General features: G+C 41.1%; 2 protein-coding genes across 12 annotated transcripts in view; one reads left to right on the top strand and one right to left on the bottom strand.

Annotated features, from left to right (window-relative positions):
* adgrb3 (adhesion G protein-coupled receptor B3) overlaps positions 1–7,322 on the top strand; it is a 145,713-nt gene extending 138,391 nt beyond the window's left edge. For 6 of the 10 annotated variants that reach the window (XM_061790025.1, XM_061790022.1, XM_061790018.1 and 3 more), the window contains 3 exons: positions 37–72; positions 922–1,026; positions 6,268–7,322. In XM_061790025.1, the coding sequence (XP_061646009.1) occupies positions 37–72; positions 922–1,026; positions 6,268–6,456 (330 nt within the window). In that variant the 3' untranslated portion in view covers positions 6,457–7,322. The remainder of the gene's footprint in view (positions 1–36; positions 73–921; positions 1,027–6,267) is intronic. The other 4 variants (XM_061790021.1, XM_061790023.1, XM_061790020.1 and 1 more) reach the window with 3 other exon arrangements.
* Positions 7,323–15,949: 8,627 nt separating this feature from the next.
* The window catches only part of lmbrd1 (LMBR1 domain containing 1), a 72,310-nt gene continuing 68,524 nt past the window's right edge, over positions 15,950–19,735 (bottom strand). Inside the window, exons 16-17 of one of the 2 annotated variants that reach the window (XM_061790190.1) lie at positions 17,090–17,206; positions 15,950–16,981 (exon numbers count right to left, since the gene is read on the bottom strand). In XM_061790190.1, coding sequence (XP_061646174.1) covers positions 17,096–17,206 — 111 coding nt within the window. In that variant the 3' untranslated portion in view covers positions 15,950–16,981; positions 17,090–17,095. The remainder of the gene's footprint in view (positions 16,982–17,089; positions 17,207–19,735) is intronic. The other variant, XM_061790188.1, reaches the window with a different exon arrangement.

Raw genomic sequence — 19,735 nt, 5'->3', positions numbered from 1 at the left:
TTTATCTTATCCTCGTGTTTTCTTTTCTTTTTACAGAGAAGAAAATCACGATATTCTGATCTTGACTTTGAGGTACCTCATAACACGCTCCTACCCTCAAGACATCCATCTACCTATTTTATTTTTTTTTTTTTAATATACAGAGTAAAGCCATCCTTGTGTTTGTCATTTGATTTACTCAAACTTGTTGTGCCTCTTAAGCTTATTGGAGCTTACAAGATTTATTGTCACGCTATGTAGTTAAGGTAAAAGCAAGGCTGTCAACTGACAAACAGGACGAGCGTTCTCATCAACATTTTGTCCTACATCTCCTTCATCCATCGCCTCTGCGTTGATTTTTAAATGATATGCTTTTTAAAACATTTGCACGTTTCTTGTCTGATTTGAACCACTAGTCTTCCCGTGCAAATCCCACCCCACTTTTGGCAGGTTTTCGCATTCCTTTGCATTGCCAAATCAGGTTTTACTGCATATATACTGTATATAGTACACCCTGTCAAAGTAAAGGAAACAGAATGAAAGCTTCTGGCAGTGTTTCTGGCATGGAGAGCATTTTGCTTTAAAGTAGACACACGGCAACCCTTTTAAATGGAAGCCCAGCGCCAAGATTGGATTATAAGGGTTCCTCTCACGCCAACAAAACGTTAAATGAGGCAATTTGTCACAAAAGAATTAAGTTAAATGTGGATACTCCTGCCATTTTGAATAAAGTAGCTCAGGCGTCCTCTTACAAATCATCCCAATGTTTCCTTTATTTTGTGGGTGCGTTATATATGCAGACCCGAGCAGATCTGTTTGAAACCTGGCCTACAAGCAAACTACCTTGACACTAACACATTGATCAGAGTGCGAGTGGGTGGAGAGAAGATGCATTTGCATTATTGGCTGTCAATACCAAAGCAAAAACCCTTCCCATTGCAGAAAGTCATGCACACGAGGAAAAGACACATGGAGCTGTTCCAGGAACTGAATCAGAAATTTCAAACCCTGGACCGATTTCGAGACATACCAAATATGGGGAGCATGGTGAGTAACAGGAAACCAGTGGGGGGGTGGATCTCAGCTACATTCAAATACAGCTGAAGCTTATTTAGATGTGCAGTGCAGCCTACGTGTGTGTGATTGTGCTAATGAGAGGTCATGTAGAACAGGTTGTTCATTTATACAGCGCCAGCAGCTGGCCATGGGGGGCAGCGGGTTACTCGGGTGACAGGCTTGTCCCCCTCCCCCACTTTTTTTTAAAGAAAAGATGCATTTTCTCCACCATGCCAGTCACGGGGAAGAAAGATGTTTGCTAATGTAGCTGCTATCGAGAGTGCATCCATTCCAATGCAAGGCCATGAATGCACTTTGATTTACATATACATTTATCTATTTAGCAACACCATCCTTTTTTTTTTTTTAACCATAACTGCATGGCAGATTATTTAATCTATCAACATCCCTACTTTACCTGAAGTGTGCTGTTCTTCTCAGGCTGCACTTACACTATGACACAATTCCCATTTTATTTCTCCCATGTGACCCACTTCGGATATTCGTCATGTCAGTTGCCTCTTTGACACCTAGAGCCTGCAAAATAGCCGTAGCGAGAGCTGTAACAGACGATGCGACATTAATCTGCCTTTGCCTCTTACACAGAAGCTATCAAGCCAGAGGGATATACAACACACACAGCACCCAGCTTTAAATCATGAGATGTATGATGTCGGGTGTGATGTATACAATTCTTGTCAGGCAACGACAACGGCTTTTGACACAGGGTGTCTGCGAATTAGATTTTCAAAAATAACGACTTTAATCCTTAAAGCCAATTTGTGCAAAGGTCTTAATAATGCCACATACAGTAAACCACCTTAATATATGGTCATTGGAAAACTTAAAACACTTGTCAAATTTGGGTTTAATATGGATTGTATCACTAATATAAACAGACAATACCCCTCAAAAGTTTGGGGCCAACGAGGCAATTTCATGTTTTCCATGAAAACTCACCATTTCATGTATACACTACTGTTCGAAAGTGTGAGGGTCACTTGGAAAATCCTTATTTTTAAATAAAGCAGTTTTTTTTGTTTTATGTTTGTTTTTTTTAATCACGTTAACATTTAGGTGGCACGGTCGACGACTGGTTAGAGCGTCTGCCTCACAGTTCTGAGGACCGGGGTTCAATCCCTGGCCCCGCCAGTGTGGAGTTTGCATGTTCTACCCGTGCCTGCGTAGGTTTTCTCCGAGCACTCCGGTTTCCTCCCACATCCCAAAAAAATTCATGGTAGGTTAATTGGACGACTCTAAAATTGCCCATAGGTGTGAATGTGAGTGCGAATGGTTGTTTGTTTGTATGTGCCTGCAATTGGCTGGTAACCCGTTCAGGGTGTACCCCGCCTCCTGCCCGATGATAGCTGGGATAGGCTCCAGCATGCCCGTGACCCTAGTGAGGCGAAGCAGCTCAGAAAATGGATGGATGGATGGACGTTAACATTTACTGCCATTGAATTGAAATGTCCATGTTAACAAGGAGGCCTGGCAGTGAATGAGTCATCAATGTCTGGAACTGTAGTTCGAATTAATTCAATTGGATTTTCATTGATAAAACAGTGCTTTTCTTTTAAAAACAATGCTATTTCCAGGTGACCCTAAACGTTTGAACGGTCTATGTGCTTTTATTAATTTTTTTTAAAAAAGAGGACATTTCTAAGTGACCACAAACTTATGAACGCTAATGGATGTTTCTATTAAAAATGTTATTTTAAGTAGTACATGGGGTCCTCGGTTTACACTACTCGACATACTGTATGTGGTTTTGAGATACAGCGCGCAATAAACCAGTCGTCGCAATAAACCAGTTGTCGGTGTAAGAAAATGTTGTCACACAGCACAAGAACTGCCAGCGTTTTTCATTTTATTATTTTATATTTAAACAGGAGAAGTGTTTTTCAGGCGGCACGGTGGTTGACTGGTTAGAGCGTTAGCCTCACAGTTCTGAGGACCCGGGTTCAATACAAATATGTATTGTATTTATGACTCTATATCAGCATTAGCGTAGGTTAATGATTATGGCACAACCAATTTGGGTTATGTTGCCACCGTAGGAACAGAACTTCATTGATGACCATCTGTAGGACTATAGCAAAAATATTGTTATGAATTTTTTTTTTCTTTAAAATGATGACGACCTTGTGGTCATATTCACTAAAGGAGTTATCTTAAAGTTGGTCATAAAAGTTTACAATTCGGCAGGTACCTTGAACAGAAAAGGGTCGGAGAAGTGAGTGGTGAATATGAAACTTAAGTCTCGGCATTCATTTTCCAAAGACGCTTTACAAAATGGCTCTCATGTAAACTTCGACATGGCCCTGCCATTCTGCGTCAGTGCCATTTACAGTACACTCCACAGTGGCTTGGAAAAGGCCCAAAGCTTTTATAGGGTGTGTAAAAGGCACCAATGTAAGCAGAAAAAAATGCAGAATCATAAATTTTCCACTGTAGATAAGGCCTCAATCATAGATGGATAAAACTGATTTGAATCAGATCTCTGAGGAACCATATCAGACAGATCGGATCTACGCTGTCATTCCAAGCCAGACGTCTAAATCACAGCAAGGCAATTGATATACACACACAGACGTACGCAGTTCGACAAACAACACACAGTACTAAATCAGAAATACAGCATCGGAGATCCATAGATCATTAAATAGAAGATATTGTGTGGGCTTCTAAATAGACTTTGCAGAGCCACGACTTGTACACTATGCACAAAAAGTTAGGGATATTTGTATTTCGGGTGAAATTTCAGAATGAACCTGAAATACATTATAACCTTTGCGGGTTAAGTTAATTTGCCCTTCTCTTCATAATAATAATAATTATAATAACAGCAATTTAAATTTACAAAACACCTTTCCTAAGGACACGTATAATCTTGTTAACTCCCTTTCCTTCTTAGTAGTGCAAACATAAACCTATAGAAGACCAGCACACACACACACCCCTCCCTCCCTTTTTTTCCAAACTCCTCCCTTCCGCTACCAATGAATCTGCTGCAGCGATTCTCTCAGAAATGACTTTCCATTTCATATTCCCTGCCTGCGAGCGGCGCCTCCTTCCTATTTGCAACAGCGTCTCTGGGGTTGTCAGTGCGAGTACACCAAGACAAATGGCTCACATTTAAAGAGCAGACAGTGGGTTTTAAAATTCTACACACCCCTTTTGAAATCCCAGGTGATGTGAAAAAAATGACACCACAAATAATTCCACCAATTTCCTTCAGTAATGTGAACTATAACCTGTAAAACCCAATTGAAAAAAAAAAATCGACTGGGAATGTAAAAATAAACACCTGAATAATGGGTTTGCGCAAGTGTGTTCAAAATTCACCAATCGCCACTCATGTTAAATGGGAGTCAGCATACACCTGCCACCATTTAAAGTTCCTCCAAATAACCCCAAATAAAATTCAGATGTTGTAGTAGGCTCTTCCTGACATGTTCTCAGTCAAATGCTACAGTATAAATCAAGGCTCACAGAGAGCATCCACAACATCAGAGGGATCTCATTGTTCAAAGGTCTCAGTCTGGAGAATTTCCAAGACATTAACTATACCATGCAAAACGGTTAAGACAGTCATCATCAAAGGGGAAAAAAATATGGAATATAAGACTGATATTAAAAAGAACTGGACATCCCTCCAAAGTTGAAAAGATGAGAAGAAAACTGGTCGCAGGGCAGCCAGTAACACTGAAGGAGCTACAGAAATTTTGGGCAAGTACTAGCTGTTTTGTACATGTGACAACAATTTCCCATCATTTTCATATGTCTGGGCTATAGGGGAGGGTAGCAAGACGGGAATCCTTATATTACAAAGACAAAAACACAAAGACAAGACTGCTTATTACCAAAAGAACACCATACCAACAGTGAAGCATGACGGTGGCAGCATCAAGCTTTGGGGCTGTTTTTCTTCAGCTGGAACTTTGGCCTTACAGGTAGTCAAGATGGAGGGAATTAGGAACAGTTCCAAATGCCAATCAATGTAAGCACAAAACCTTCAGGATTCTGCTAGAAAGCAAAAAAAAAAAAAAAAAAAAACAGAACAAAAAAAAGTCAGGAAAAGCTCACTAAAACATCCAAACTGTATTTGGGGTTAACCAGAGACACTTAAAATGGTGGCAGGTCTGTGCTGACACCCATATAAAATGAGTTTGAATGTGATCGGTTAATTCCGAACACAGCGACATCCTCAGTTATAAGAGGGTGTGCACACTTGTGCAACCACATTATCTCAGTTGTTTCTTTTTACTTCCCCTTTTGAAAATATGTAATTTTTGAGTTGTGCAAGTTATATGTCACATTATTGGTGGGAAAGGTTTTGAAATGATTTATCTTGGTCTTCTCTTTTTTTTTTAACCTGGCAAATGAAAAGGGGGGTGTAAACCTATTATAACCACTGGATATAGTGTAGTATAGTGTCTAGTCTAGTGTAATGCACCACACTGAGGAGAATAATAGAGTTGAACTTCTGAAGTTGTACAAATAGGAACATTTACACATTAATTCTACTAATGTGAACTAGTCTTTCTACTAGTGCACTGAATTGTTTTACTAGTGAGGGCAAAGAGCATATCAATACTTGGACCTCAAGCTCGATATTGCACAGTGTTCTCCTGCTATATCGCAGTCCAATGTGCGCACCCCCGCTACATTCTGTTTTTTTTTTAACCAATTGTTTTCTCATATAGGTTTTTACAGTATAGTTACGGTAACGCCCTCGCATATTGGAGAGAAGAGCCATAGCCCTCAATACACTTTTCCACCATTTATTGAATCCCAAGAGTACAGTAAAACACAAAGACACTGAGCACACTCACTGCTGTCAGCCACAGTTCTCAGCAAGACCCTCACACACACCCCTTCAAGCCCCGCCTCTTAAACGCACATATCTAACACACAGACACTACAATAGGTACAGTATTTTGTATACATTCTATCTTTGAAATTCTTCAAAGACCCCCTTAATTTTTTTGTTCTTGTTTTTTATGTTCAGATGCCTTTACAATGTGTTAAAAAATGTTTGAATAAGTTTTCAAGTGTTTAAAGCCTGAGGGATATAACCTTTATATGGTCTCTCTATATCGCAGATTTTCACCTGTTGCGGGTGGATCTGGAATGCACCCCCCACTATTATGGGACTCACTTTATAGTATTGTGGGTATACAAGTCCATGTGATGAGAATGTGATGATAACTAACGTGGCTGTGTTCGCAGGACAAGGCAATGCCAAACAAGAACCCATGGGAGAGCTACAACCCGGCGTGCGAGTATCAGAATTATGCCACTATGAATGTACTAGACTCTAGCGCCAAGGACTCACTGGAGATGACGCCCGCCGAGTGGGAAAAGTGTGTCAACCTCCCTTTGGATGTCCAGGAGGGGGATTTCCAAACAGAGGTCTAAAGGTGAAGAAGAAAATGCTAACTCGGGAAGGAGGAGAAGATGAAGAAAAAGAAGTGATGTATTTTGCACTGAATAAAGTAACAGACTTTTCTAACAGCCTTGGCATTCATGTCGGCATAATTGGAGCATGGCAGGGACTTTATGTGCCAATACATCAAGACTGATGAGAAAGAAAGCGAGAGAGGAACAATGGTAGTTACTTTTTTGTATTCTCACTAGTGTACTTAGTGCGGGACAGCCTGGTGTACAATATCTATCATCACGTGTTTCAAATTATCTTTTCAGAGAATTGGCGAGAAAGGGGGAAAAAAAACAATGTCAATGAAACCTCACAGAGCAAACGACACGCCATGTGATCCCAGCTTCATTGGGTCTGGTTGCTGCTAGGCCCAGGAGCACAATGTATATATTTATGCAGGTTTTTAAAACGTTTATAACAGTCTGTTTGGCCATTGCGACACTTTTTACTTTCTAGTATGAATTATGGGAGGCAAAGAGGATCTTATGTGTCATATTAAAATGAATGTTTGTCCCGCTACATTCTTCATTGCTTTCAATGCAATAAAGATAATACTCACTTTTATATAAATAATATATTTCACAACTTTAATACTGCGGAACCCGCTTGAAGGATCCCCGGCAAGCTCTCCCATCTGCAGCCCTGTATAAAATATTTAAAAAACAAACAAACAAACAAAAATAATGTTGTATGGTGTAAATAAACTTTTGTCTACATATGTTTTAATTGTGCCAATTTATTTTACTGAGTAAAAAAAACAAAATAATGCCAACCTGATCAAAAGTTATAGTGAAAATGTTAACATTTGAAAAGGAATGTAAATAAAAGAGGAAATATGTTCGTACTGCTTCAGACTTGGTGTCAACTTAATGGTGTTTGCTTGGAGTCCCTCTCTCAATGTTGTGTTGGATTTGCGCAAGAACTCTTCATTTTGACTTATCTCCAGCATAGGAATTCAAACTTATTCTGCTGGACAGTTTTCTAGTCAAATAAAAATGGTGACTCATTGATAATCATTTACTCAAATACAGGGATTACCAGGTATCCAATCATGGTAAAGCTTTTATTTTTTTAGGGATGCCTTTAGTTGCACAAATATAATATAAATATGTTTTATTTTTCACTTGATAACTAAAATAAGATACAGTATATTACAACGTATTATTGCTGTGGGGCGAAAATATTCAAATATGCTCAGTTTAATATTTTTTCACATATCAAGACACTATTGGTCTTTCCCCACATCATTTGTTATTTTTTACACATTAATAACCAATTTCAAGTGTTGAAAGTACCTTGAGAACAAAGCCATGAACTCGTGTTTCTGTGACGTGTCATAAAACGGCGCCTTTTCCTCACTCTGTGGGAGCCGTGCAGCTTTATGTCGACTTAACATTTAAAGTCTGGAGGTTTTTTTGTTACATTAGATAAATTTGAGTAGGCCTGTTTTGTTAAAAGTCAATGCTGTAATGCAGATTAACCGTCAATTACGCAGTTTAGTCAGCTCATCGTTGTTTTTGTTTGTTTGTTTGTTTGTTCGTTTTTTATTACATCTCTCTTGGTTGTTGAAAAATTCACAGTCGTTTGCTTTTGTAAAGAAAGCATTTTTGTGTTATGGGGGGGGGGGGCGCAATGAGTGCAGACTCTGATGCGGATGTGTCCGTACGTATAATATTTTGAGCAATGACAGCGTAATAAATTAGCTTCTTTTTTTAATTAGCGATTGAACATGATATTGGGGTGGTACATGGAACATGATATGCAGTGTTATTATTTTTTTTCTTGAAAAGTTATTTTCGAGATACTAGGATTCTGCCCGACAGTGATGATATGGATGGATGCATGTATTACAGTCACCAAAACTTACTGAAGGAAAGAATTGTTGATTTCTTGCACTCTCTTTAAACACTATGGTAAAGTTCAGTTCTACAGATGCCACTTCCGTACCATGTTGTGGTAATGAGGTCTGCTGAGATACATAGAGGTCAGAGTACAGGTTATCACATCTAGTGGCATCACCTACTATTTTATGACAGCAGATTTATTTGGGGTGCAGCATGTATTCAAATGGATACACACAGGGATTCAATAGGTCACTGCATCTATTTCAGTGGAGGCCATGACTACAGAAAAATACTGCAGTACAATACAGTGGGTACAGAAAGTATTCAGACCCCCTTAAATTTTTCCCTCTTTGTTATATTGTAGCCATTTGCTAAAATAATTTAAGCTATTTTTTTCCCTTATTAATAATGTACACACAGCACCCCATATTGACAGAAAAAATGGAATTGTTGACATTTTTGCAGATTTATTAAAGAAGCGGGACGAGACTGGGATATGCAACGGAGCACCATCTCCAGCTGTTGATTGGTGCGCTCACATTGCCCGTTAGTCTGAGGATGATAGCCAGAGGATAGACTAACACCTATACCAAGCGCTGTGCAAAACGCTCTCCAAACCTGCGAGGTGAATTGGGGGCCCCTGTCATAGACTATATCAGAGGGGATGCCATGCAGGTGGAAAACGTGCTGGACCAACAGGTCAGCAGTCTCCTTGGCAGATGGAAGCTTGGAAAGTGCCAGGAAGTGTGCTGCTTTGGAAAACCTGTCCACCACAGTGGGAATGACTGTGTTCCCATTTGACGGGGGAAGCCCAGAAACGAAGTCCAGGGCGATGTGCGACTAAGGGCGTCTGGGAATGGGAAGCAGACGCAGTAAACCAGAGCTTGGTTTAGAGGATGTCTTATTTTGTGCACATACTGTGCATGCAGAGACAAAGGACCGGGTGTCATCTTCCATGGTGGGCCACCAGAAGCGTTGACGGAGGAAGGCCAATGTTCTGCGGATTCCAGGGTGACAATGTAAGTCGCGATGAATGGGCCCACTGTAGCACCTGGGGGCGGACCGAATCAGGGACAAACATGGAGTTCCGGTGACTCCCACCAGTCTTCCTGGGCCTCCTTTACCAGCGTTTCTATTTATAATGTGATTGAGCCCAGAAAGCAACGGGGAGACAAGATGGGATCTGGATCGTTCTTGACACTCTCCGAGCGAACTGGCGGGACAGGGCATCCGCCTTGGTGTTCTGGGCCCCTGGGCGGTAGGACAAGGTAAAGGTGAACCGGTCAAAAAACAATGCCCACCTGGCTTGACGGGAGCTCAGCCTCTTAGCAGAGCGGATGTATTCCAAATGAATGGGTTTTCGGCGCATTCCAGGAAATGCTGCCATTCCTCCAACGCCATCGTCAACGCCAAGAGCTCCCGGTCTCCGATCCCATAATGTTTCTCCGCCTGAGACAACTTGCGAGAAAAGAAGGCGCAAGGGTGGACCTTACCATCAGTCTGGGATCACGGAGACAGCAATGCACCAACCAACCCCCGCCTCTGATGCTCAACTATGAACTGCCTCTGTGGATCCGGATGAACAAGGATAGGAGCTGAGGAAAAAAGTTTCTTTAGCTCACAGAAGCCCATGTCAGCCTTCTCAGACCATTGGAAGGATGTTAGGGTTGATGTGAGCGCAGTGAGGGGTGCTGCCACCCGACTGTAGTTCCGAATGAACCGCCGGTAGAAGTCGGCAAAGCCAAGGAATTGCTGCAGCTCCTTTCTTGTGGATGGCGTCGGCCACTCAGTGACTGCAGCTACCTTGGCTGGGTCCATTTGAAGCAGCCCTCAGCAATGACGTAAACCAAAAAGGTGGTCTTTGGAACATGGAACTCACACTTTTCTGCTTTAACAAAGAGTTTGTTCTCAAGGAGTCTCTGAAGTACTTGTTGAACATGTCGTTCGTGATCTACCAGGATGTCATCCAGGTACACAAAAACACATTTTCTGATCATGTCACGCAGGACGTCATTGACTAGTGCCTGGAAGACAGCAGGGGCATGTATCAGGCCGAAAGCATTACGAGGTACTCGTAGTGCCCTCTACGGGTGTTAAATGCTGTCTTCCACTCGTCTCCCAAATTGATTTTGGAGGGATGTGAGAGCTTGTGAGAAGTCACGTACCTTTTGAATCGGCAGGGTGAGGGCTTGGTCGTGTTGCTCCAAAAGCATGCTCTGTCCGGTAACTGTTTGGCGAAGGGGATCCCTCTCCGCTGGGTCCATGACAGGCCAGACTATGCTGTCAGGATTCAGGTTGCAAGTTGGACCCAGATGCAGAGAGGACAGGGAAGTGCGTTTGTGAATAGAGGTTTATTGCACCTTGGAAGCCCAACGAGGACCGGTCTGGCAGGGTAGGAGTCCGTGTTGTCGGTGTAAATATACAACAGTACATGTTTTTTTAATGACGTTTAAGACGAATAATGATAATATATTTTAAGAGTAATAATAATAAAGATTTATGAAATGCCTTTTAAAGGACCTAAACAGATTAGGCCATACTATTAGTATTCATGTCAGTTAGAGTTTCAGCTCAGTTTATTTTCACTCCTTATTGTTCATAGTTTGTATTGTAAAGTTTACTGATGTGTTTAATAGGTTCATCCCTCCAACTGATTTTAAGTGCAAAATATTAAAACAGTGAGTGGGCTTCTTTACCACCGCAAGGCTCCCCTTTTAAACATTTAACGCACGGGTGAGACGGTGCACAAATGGGATGTTATCAGCAATGTGTGCGGGTGGGCAGCCATATTCAGTGAGCACTGCAGCAACTAAAACGGAAAAAACACCGTCTGTGGCGTGACTGAGGAACAACAACAAGAGGCAACATGAGGGGAGGCCTGGTGTCTTTTATGATCAACAACATTCACTTGTCATCGCAAGAACAGTTTGAAGGGCCTTAACTAGACTTCAGGGACCCCCATTCATACTAATTGAATGTCAGAAAATGCAGAAAGCAAGTTTTGATAGGAGTTATGTACAAACATCAATGCACCTGCATAATCTAAGTACAACAGCTGTATTAAAACTGTTGCAATGACCATCCATCCATCCATCCATTTTCTGAGCTGCTTATCCTCACAAGGGTCGCGGGAGTGTTGGAGCCAATCCCAGCTATCATCAGGCAGGAGGCTGGGTACACTCTGAACTGGTTGCCAGCCAATCGCAGGGCACATACAAACAAACAACCATTCACACTCACATTCACACCTACGGGCAATTTAGAGTCGTCAATTAACCTACCACGCATGTCTTTGGGATGTGGGAGGAAACCGGAATGCCTGGAGAAAACTCCACGCAGGCACGTGGAGAACATGCAAACTCCACACAGGCGGGGCCGGGGATTGAACCCCGGACCTCAGAACTGTGAGGCAGACGTCCAACTACATTATGTCACATACACTACCATTTAAAAGTTTGGAGTCACTTAGAAATGTCATACATTTTTAAATAAATATATATGATATACAGTATGTTGTTATTTTTATAGATAAAAAAAAAAAAAGTACAGGCAAGGCAGTTTTATTTGTCTTGCACAGTGATTCCCAACTAGAGTGCCGTGGCCAACAAGGGTGTTGCGGAAAGCATTTTCACTGAATTTGTCAGAAAATTTATTATAGATATATCTTTGTTTATCTATGCCAGCGATGTATAGTGACAGACGGAACAATTATATACTCTTCCATTAGATGGCAGAAGGTAGACTAAACCTGTGTATTCACCAGTTGCCATTCATACAACAGAATAAGTCATGGCTTGCATCAAGAACTGTATATCAGCTATATGTTCAATTCAACAAGCCAAGATTTTACACCGAGTAAGTCCATTTGTGAAGCCTGTTTCACATCATCAGGAAGACTGTTCAAGAGTTTAGCTGCATGGCACTAAAACGCAGTTTCACCGTGTTTGGTTCTGACTCTGCGCACCAGCAGACGACTTGTCCCTCAGGTTCTCAGGGTTTGGGATGGTTCATATGGGACCAACATGTCAGAGATGTACTTGAGTGATAGGCCGTGAAGAGACTGATACACAAGCAGAGCTGTTTTAAAGTTTATTCTCTGAGTGACATGAAGCCGGTACAGAGACCTGAGCAAGGACTGATACGGTCGTACTTCCTCGTTCTAGTCAGGACTTTAGCAGCGTTTCAGCTCGTTTAGCAAGTCCTGTGAGGAGGCTGTTACAGTAGTTTAACCCGCTAGAGATAAATCCATGGATAAATCTCCCTATATCTCAATGTAATCTCTCTCTCTTTTTAGTCGTCAATTGTTACCCTTAAACGATTCATGGTGACGGTTGACAATTTCTCGTTTCATTTGAGGCAAAGAAAATGATTTCAGTCTTGTCTGAATTTAGAATAAGAAAGCTGTTTTGCATCCACACAGTGATCAGTTTGAAGCAGTGACAGAGAGTCAAAAGGCCGATATTCACCTGCTGTCAGCGTGATGTAAATCTGAGTGTCATCTGCATAGTTGTAGTTGTGGTAGAACACGTTATTATTGCCTATTAACTAGCCACAGCGCAGCATGTAAAGACTGAACAAAGGAGGTCATACAAGTCAATGCCATTTGTTCTGACCAACAGATTCTTACTCTGACAAAGTACTTCCTGTCCTCAAGATAAGAGATGAACTATCTTACGGCAGGACCAGAGGTGCCTACCCAGTACGCTAACCTCTGGAACAAAATCAACTGTGTCAAATGCAGCACTCGGTACCAGAAGGACTAAAATTGAGACTTTACCTGCCTCAGTCGGATGACATTTGCCACCTTCATGGTCTCAATGATGTGATGGGGCCTGAAACTTGATTGGAAATCATCAAAGCAGTCATTTAGTAGAAGACAATCAGTGAGCTGTTGATGAACTTTTTTAAGGACTACCGGTACCTCAAATTGCCAGATTGGATATGGGCTGGTCATTGTTCAGTCTTGTGACATCAAGAACACTTTTTTTTAGGAGTGGTCCAAAGACCAGCTTTCAAGGCCCTGGGAAATGATCCAGATTGTAGTGAAATATTAACCTAATGAGTAAATTGGGGTTAAAAACAGCACAGCATAGATTAGTGGGCAAGAAAATGATTGTAGAGCTGAGTGTACAATAGTGCTGAATAGTGGTGGCGTGCCCTTGAGACCATGTGCTGGCCGTGTCATTTGCGTGTTGCTAAATAGAGCTGTGGACACTGACAGTCCCCCTGAGGTGTAAGTGGCAACCACTCTCAGGCTTGAAAACAGAGAGGGCCCACAGAGTGTGAATGAACACAATCACATTGATCCGTCATGCGTCATCTGCTCCCAAGGGTGCCGCTGAGGCAAAGTGTTGCTTCATCAAATGGGCCTGTTTGGAGAGTTTTAACCTGGAAACAAGCTGCGGGCTGAGCTACGACCGCTGCATCAACGGCACGCGAGAGGAACAGCAACACAATTAGATTTACACAATGGTGTGTGTACCCCACATTAAGAATCACTGTCGGCTTATTTTCATTTAGATGGCCTGTTAAAGAAGACAGTATGCATTTTCACAATTTAAAGCAATTACTAGGAGCCCTAATAACAAGTCTGTGACATGCTTTCATCAACGTACCACGAGGATCAAGAATTATTGACACATTACACACCCTATTCATTGCCTTGCTGAACTTAATCTGTTTTGAGTGGGCATCCGTGTCTCTCGCAAGTGAGCCAGCCCTGTATACTGTTAATTGGTCCCGATTTCCTTAACTTGGCTCGACTTTGAGCATCAAATCTAAAAAAAAAAAAAATTGAGGATGAACTGTGAAGCACATGTGAGTCCCCACAAAAACTGCCTGGATTCTATTTTCTTCCGTATAGACCACCATTTCTCAACTGTTGTCACCCTGGGACCTGCATTTTCCTATTGTTACAAAGTCACGACCCACTTTCATAAATGATATGAACAATAAAGATTTGTATGTTTGTTTAAAAATAGCCTCTGAAAACATTGTACAGTACAGTATATTTTTAAATGGAGTTTCAAATGAGTTTGCTAAACCGCTAAAGGAACATTGCTTGCCATGACGTCCGGCAGCCAGAGGCTGATCTGCACCATATTTGTTTATGGAGTAACCAAGTGGCTAGAGAACAAGGAAGTAACATTTCTTGTCACTTTACTACCATGTCTTCTGTGGGAACTTAGTACACCTCAACTGTCCCGAAAAAATCAAGAGGAATACATGTAATTCTTTTACTAGCTGTCTGCAATCCACTTTTGACCCACCAGTTAAGAATCACTAGTATAGACTGTGTAGTCCGGCCATGGCTTGAACATGGCAGATCTTCGAGCAACCTAGCTGGCAAGGGAGGAGAAACTTGTTCGGGCGGTTATTTACGTAAATTACATATGCAGAAGGATTTTCTCATTAACAAATTTTCAGAATAGAAAACAGAGATTTACTTGGTTGTTTAATTTCACACTCAATGGGTAGCCAGGCACTCCAAATAAAAATCCCCTTGAATATATTGTATCTCTTTTCCAAAGGTTTAGGGCTTATTAACAAGCAAACTCCACACACCAAGTTGGGAATCAAACCTAACTTCAGAACTGTGAGGGAGATATAGCCTACTAACCAGTCTTCCATCATGCTGCTCAAGTGTTGTTGCTTACTGCTAGGAGACCACGTTACAGGCTTACACACTCGCCTGGCAGTATTCTTGTGAGTATTCATTTAAAGAGTGTTTTATGCCAGGAGGAATTTGCCTAAAAGATGACGTAGGAAGGAAGGAAAAGATTAAGCAAGACTTATCTGTCACATCTCTGCTTTAAGGTTTTTTTTTTTTTTTTGCTCACGGCTTATTTCGTTTATTGCCGAGCGACGTGGGGGCGGCATATCGCATAATAAGCAAACTCAAAAGCAGCCTCACACAATACTTGGTGACAAGGTGCGTATGCCACAAACACTAATTGAACAAGCCCAGCAAATTTCATGCTAATCCGCCCCAGGCAAAGGCTGAGTGCGTAACACTAAGCCAAGAATGGATGATGTATTTAACTGTCACTTTCATTTGATACATACCCACATTGAGTGCAAAGTAAGGATTTTTGAAAAAACACTTTTTAATTTCTCCCACACAGGATTTGGAATTGAAGATACGTTAGGTACAGCTAATGAGACCTAATATTAAAAAAACTGCCTTTGCAAAGAAAGTGGTCACTACATCACTTGATAGACACCGGCAATCATAAGAATCACTAGAATAATTTAGAGTAATTTCCAACCAGGGTGCTGCAGGACCAAGTGTGCTGCGGAAGATTATCCAATTCCCCTTCATTTATCCGAAGATTATAATTACAAATTTATAAAGGCCTTTCAGAAAGCACAATAAACTCGTGGATTCACCTGTTGCCATTCGTACAACAGAATACTGTAAGTCACGGCTACTTGTGAGTATATCAGTTTTGTGTTCAATTAAAATGCACAGATTTTACACTGAGTCCATTTGTTTGTAAATTGAGTTGAGAGCATCATTATTTCAGTGAATACTTTTTATGACACTTGTGTTTGGGGGTGTACCATTAGATTTTATGTAAAATGGGTGCCTTAGCTTAATAAAGGTTGCGAAAACATCATCAACAACAGACATATTTGAAGTCATTTATTTCTTTAAATACATGTACCATTCAATAGTGGACATAAAGTTATTTGGTACCACTCATCACAGCAGCCAATTGCAGCACCTCAATGAATAACAGGCCTATATATATTCATGAGGCACCACCATTATTTGAAAAAACAACAACCCTATATTTACTCATAGTGTCAATCAGTTAGCATAACTATCTTTAAATCAGAAAGGTGTACTCACTTTGAAATTAATAATATAATGATAATAATTATAAACAAGAATAGCAAAAAAATGATGTGCCCGTCACAAGCACTTAAAAAAACGTAAGTGGTTCTCATAAACCTAACTGATTATTCATTATATTTTTTTCCCATGTCCTTACAATACAGACAGCAAAACCCTTATGTACCCTTTTCATGAGAACGTTGAATGAAATGGGATGTGAAAACACGACAACTTAAGGGTCAGCTAAACACGTTCAGTAACACGTCATTTGAACATTTAAAGAGGGTGGGTGGGAACTAGCGGGAAATGAAATAGTAATGTACAGCATTTAATTTAAATGGCAGATTAAAAAAAACATGAACTGAGGTTCATACAGTAGCTCGCACAAAAGCCAACTAAAAGGAGTATTAGAGCAGATGGCCACCCATTTTAAGGGTCTAGGGCAGGGTTTTCTAAACTGAGGATTGGGACGCAAGATGGGTAATTTTTGGGGGTTGCCAATTGTCAGAGTAAAATAATGTAAACTGGAAGCAGGCATAAATGTTTTTGGCAAATGGCTTTTTGATTTTGATGTAATTCTTGTCTTTATCATTCGTTTATTTCGAGGTTATGGCAATATGTTTGGATACTTAGAAGGTATCAAACTTTGGGTCTTGAGCTGCAAACGTTTGGGCAGCCCTGCTCTAGAAAGTACTCAGCAAATGTAAAATGTAATTTGCATGTAAGTTTTGCCTTAATTTTTAAGGTTGTCTGTGCACATTGCCTTGGTGGACGTTCTTAGAATCCCAACATTGTCAGCCACGTTGTCTGGGAGCAGATCTCCTTCAAAGGAATAAAATAAAATGGAAGCAAATTAATGACATGCCAAATTGTACTTTGTATTCCCCTTAAGTTATAGCTGGATGTGCTGATCCAAGGGTGCGTGCGTACTGAACCTCAGTGCACATATTCATCATCGCTGACGTCTGAGTCATCGGCCTCCACCTCGCCTTCAATCACAGATTTCTTCCCTCTGCAGCATGACACCACCAGGCCAATGAGGAAAGCCTGAGGAACAAAATGAAAAACACACATTAGAAAATGCTGGCTGGGGAGTGTTCAGCAAAACAAACAGCTATCTAATTGATCTCTGCGCATGATTTAAAGTGTGTTTGGGGGGGTGTCCCATTGATTCAATTCAGTTAAATAGTGCATTATCCATGGAAACATACAATGCAGGTTGTAATCTGTCTCTAAATGTATCATGGGTGTGTTTTGGATGCAATATAAAAAAGATTGTCATCTACACCTCATACAATGAATTATTAATAACGATTACACATTATGGCGGCACGGTGGCCGACTGGTTAGAGCGTCAGCCTCACAGTTCTGAGGACCCAGGTTCAATCCTGGCCCCGCCTGTGTGGAGTTTGCATGTTCTCCCCGTGCCTGCGTGGGTTTTCTCCGGGCACTCCGGTTTCCTCCCACATCCCAAAAACATGCATTAATTGGAGACTCTAAATTGCCCGTAGGCATGACTGTGAGTGCGAATGGTTGTTTGTTTCTATGTGCCCTGCGATTGGCTGGCAAACAGTTCAGGGTGTATCCCGCCTCCTGCCCGATGACAGCTGGGATAGGCTCCAGCACGCCCGCGACCCTTGTGAGGAGAAGCGGCTCAGAAAATGGATGGATGGCATTACACATTATTCTTGTTTAAAGAACCAATGTTTCTGTTACAGTATATTCATGTACTAGTGGACACACTGGATCACATTCCAAAAGAGCTGCTGCCAGTGAATTATGTGGAACATGTAACAGGATGGAGGGTAAATGGACGGAATTTACTGGGAAACTCTTCAAATAGGCGGCACGGTGGACGACTGGTTAGAGCGTCAGCCTCACAGTTCTGAGGACCCGGGTTCAATACCCGGCCCCGCCTGTGTGGAGTTTGCATGTTCTCCCCGTGCCTGCGTGGGTTTTCTCCGGGCACTCCGGTTTCCTCCCACATCCCAAAAACATGCATGGTAGGTTAACTGACGACTCTAAATTGCCCGTAGGCGTGAATGTGAGTCCGAATAGTTGTTTGTTTCTATGTGCCCTGCGATTGGCTGGCAACCAGTTCAGGGTGTACCCCGCCTCCTCCCCGATGACAGCTGGGATAGGCTCCAGCACGCCCGTGACCCTAGTGAGGAGAAGCGGCTCAGAAAATGGATGGATGGACTCTTCAAATAGTTCGGCACAAGTTTCCAAATCCAGAATTATCTTCCAATAATAACTTAATAATAAATGAATAAATGAATAATAATAATAACTGTATTCGTTGAGTAAAGTGTCAAGCATATTTCAATAAAAATATCAATGTATCCCCAAGTTCGTTAAATTGGTGTTTCCCAAAGTTTATTTAGCACATTTTGTAAGCAAATCTCATAATGATGATCAAGTTACTGACAAAGTTATTTAGACTTACTAAAGGTTTATGCATGCAAAAATGGGCAAAAACAGGATTGCATTGTTTACGTTTGTGCTTTAATAAAACTCACGACAAAATGCAATGGCTCATTTTGTATCTTTACAACTGAAACACAAGTGCGCTGGCAAAAGGAGAGGCGGTAGGGAGAACATTTTGAAATGCCATAAACAAACACTTCTACGACATAACGTCTGGAATATTTCAGTGCACAGTGATATTTGGTTCTGGCTTCTCCCAGAGGAGTTTTGCAGGTGTGTTGTCCAAAGTTTTCAATCCAATGTCAGGCAGGATGAGTACATAGATCTAATTGCCACACACTCGGGGCAAGTTGAATCAAACAAAACATGCCTTTGATGGGGTTGCTAGCTTCCCAAAAATTATGGGAGAGATCGTGCCCATGATTTGGAATCTTAGTAAAGGATCACAATCTTAGTAAATCATGCACAGCATGCAATCCAACAGTTGGTCTGTTAGCGCAAACAAGTGATTTTGACCCACTATTTAGGCTTTTAGTAAGAAGACCTTAATGGGAAATTTCAGCCTTTTTACTTGGTACACAAAGAATGGCAACAGACGTATACATAGGATAATTGTACCTTCTGCCATCGAGTGGAAGAAGATTTTATTTTTCTTCAAATCACTATACGCCGCTGGCATAGATGAACAGGTTACATGTAGTAAATAAATAACTTTTGGAGCAAAAAGTGAAATTGGATAATTTCCTACGGCACACATGATGATATCTCATGGCACACTCATGTGCCACAGCACAGTGGTTGCGAATCACTCACTACCTGAAGCGATTTTCCAGGTAAATGGGCTTAGTAATGATTGTTAACGTGACATCAGCCGATGACTGCTTAGAAATTTTTGGCAAAAAATAAATAAATGTTGCACTTTCCACAGCACAGCAAGTGGGCCATTATTGTGTAGGGTGTGTTGGAGAGAATTAGCAAAAAAAAAAAAACAAATCTAAAATAAAGTAAAAGAATTGCTACAAACCATTTTTTTTGCTTTGTAAGAAAAAAAGAAAGTATAGAATTATTATACATTTACATCAAACGAATTACAACAAGAATATATAGAATATATATTTTATATATTGGATCGGCCATAATTTACATCAC

The sequence above is a fragment of the Phyllopteryx taeniolatus genome, chromosome 11 (genome assembly GCF_024500385.1).
Source record: "Phyllopteryx taeniolatus isolate TA_2022b chromosome 11, UOR_Ptae_1.2, whole genome shotgun sequence".
Lineage (NCBI taxonomy): Eukaryota > Metazoa > Chordata > Actinopteri > Syngnathiformes > Syngnathidae > Phyllopteryx > Phyllopteryx taeniolatus.
This window is presented reverse-complemented; position numbering and strand designations above follow the sequence as displayed.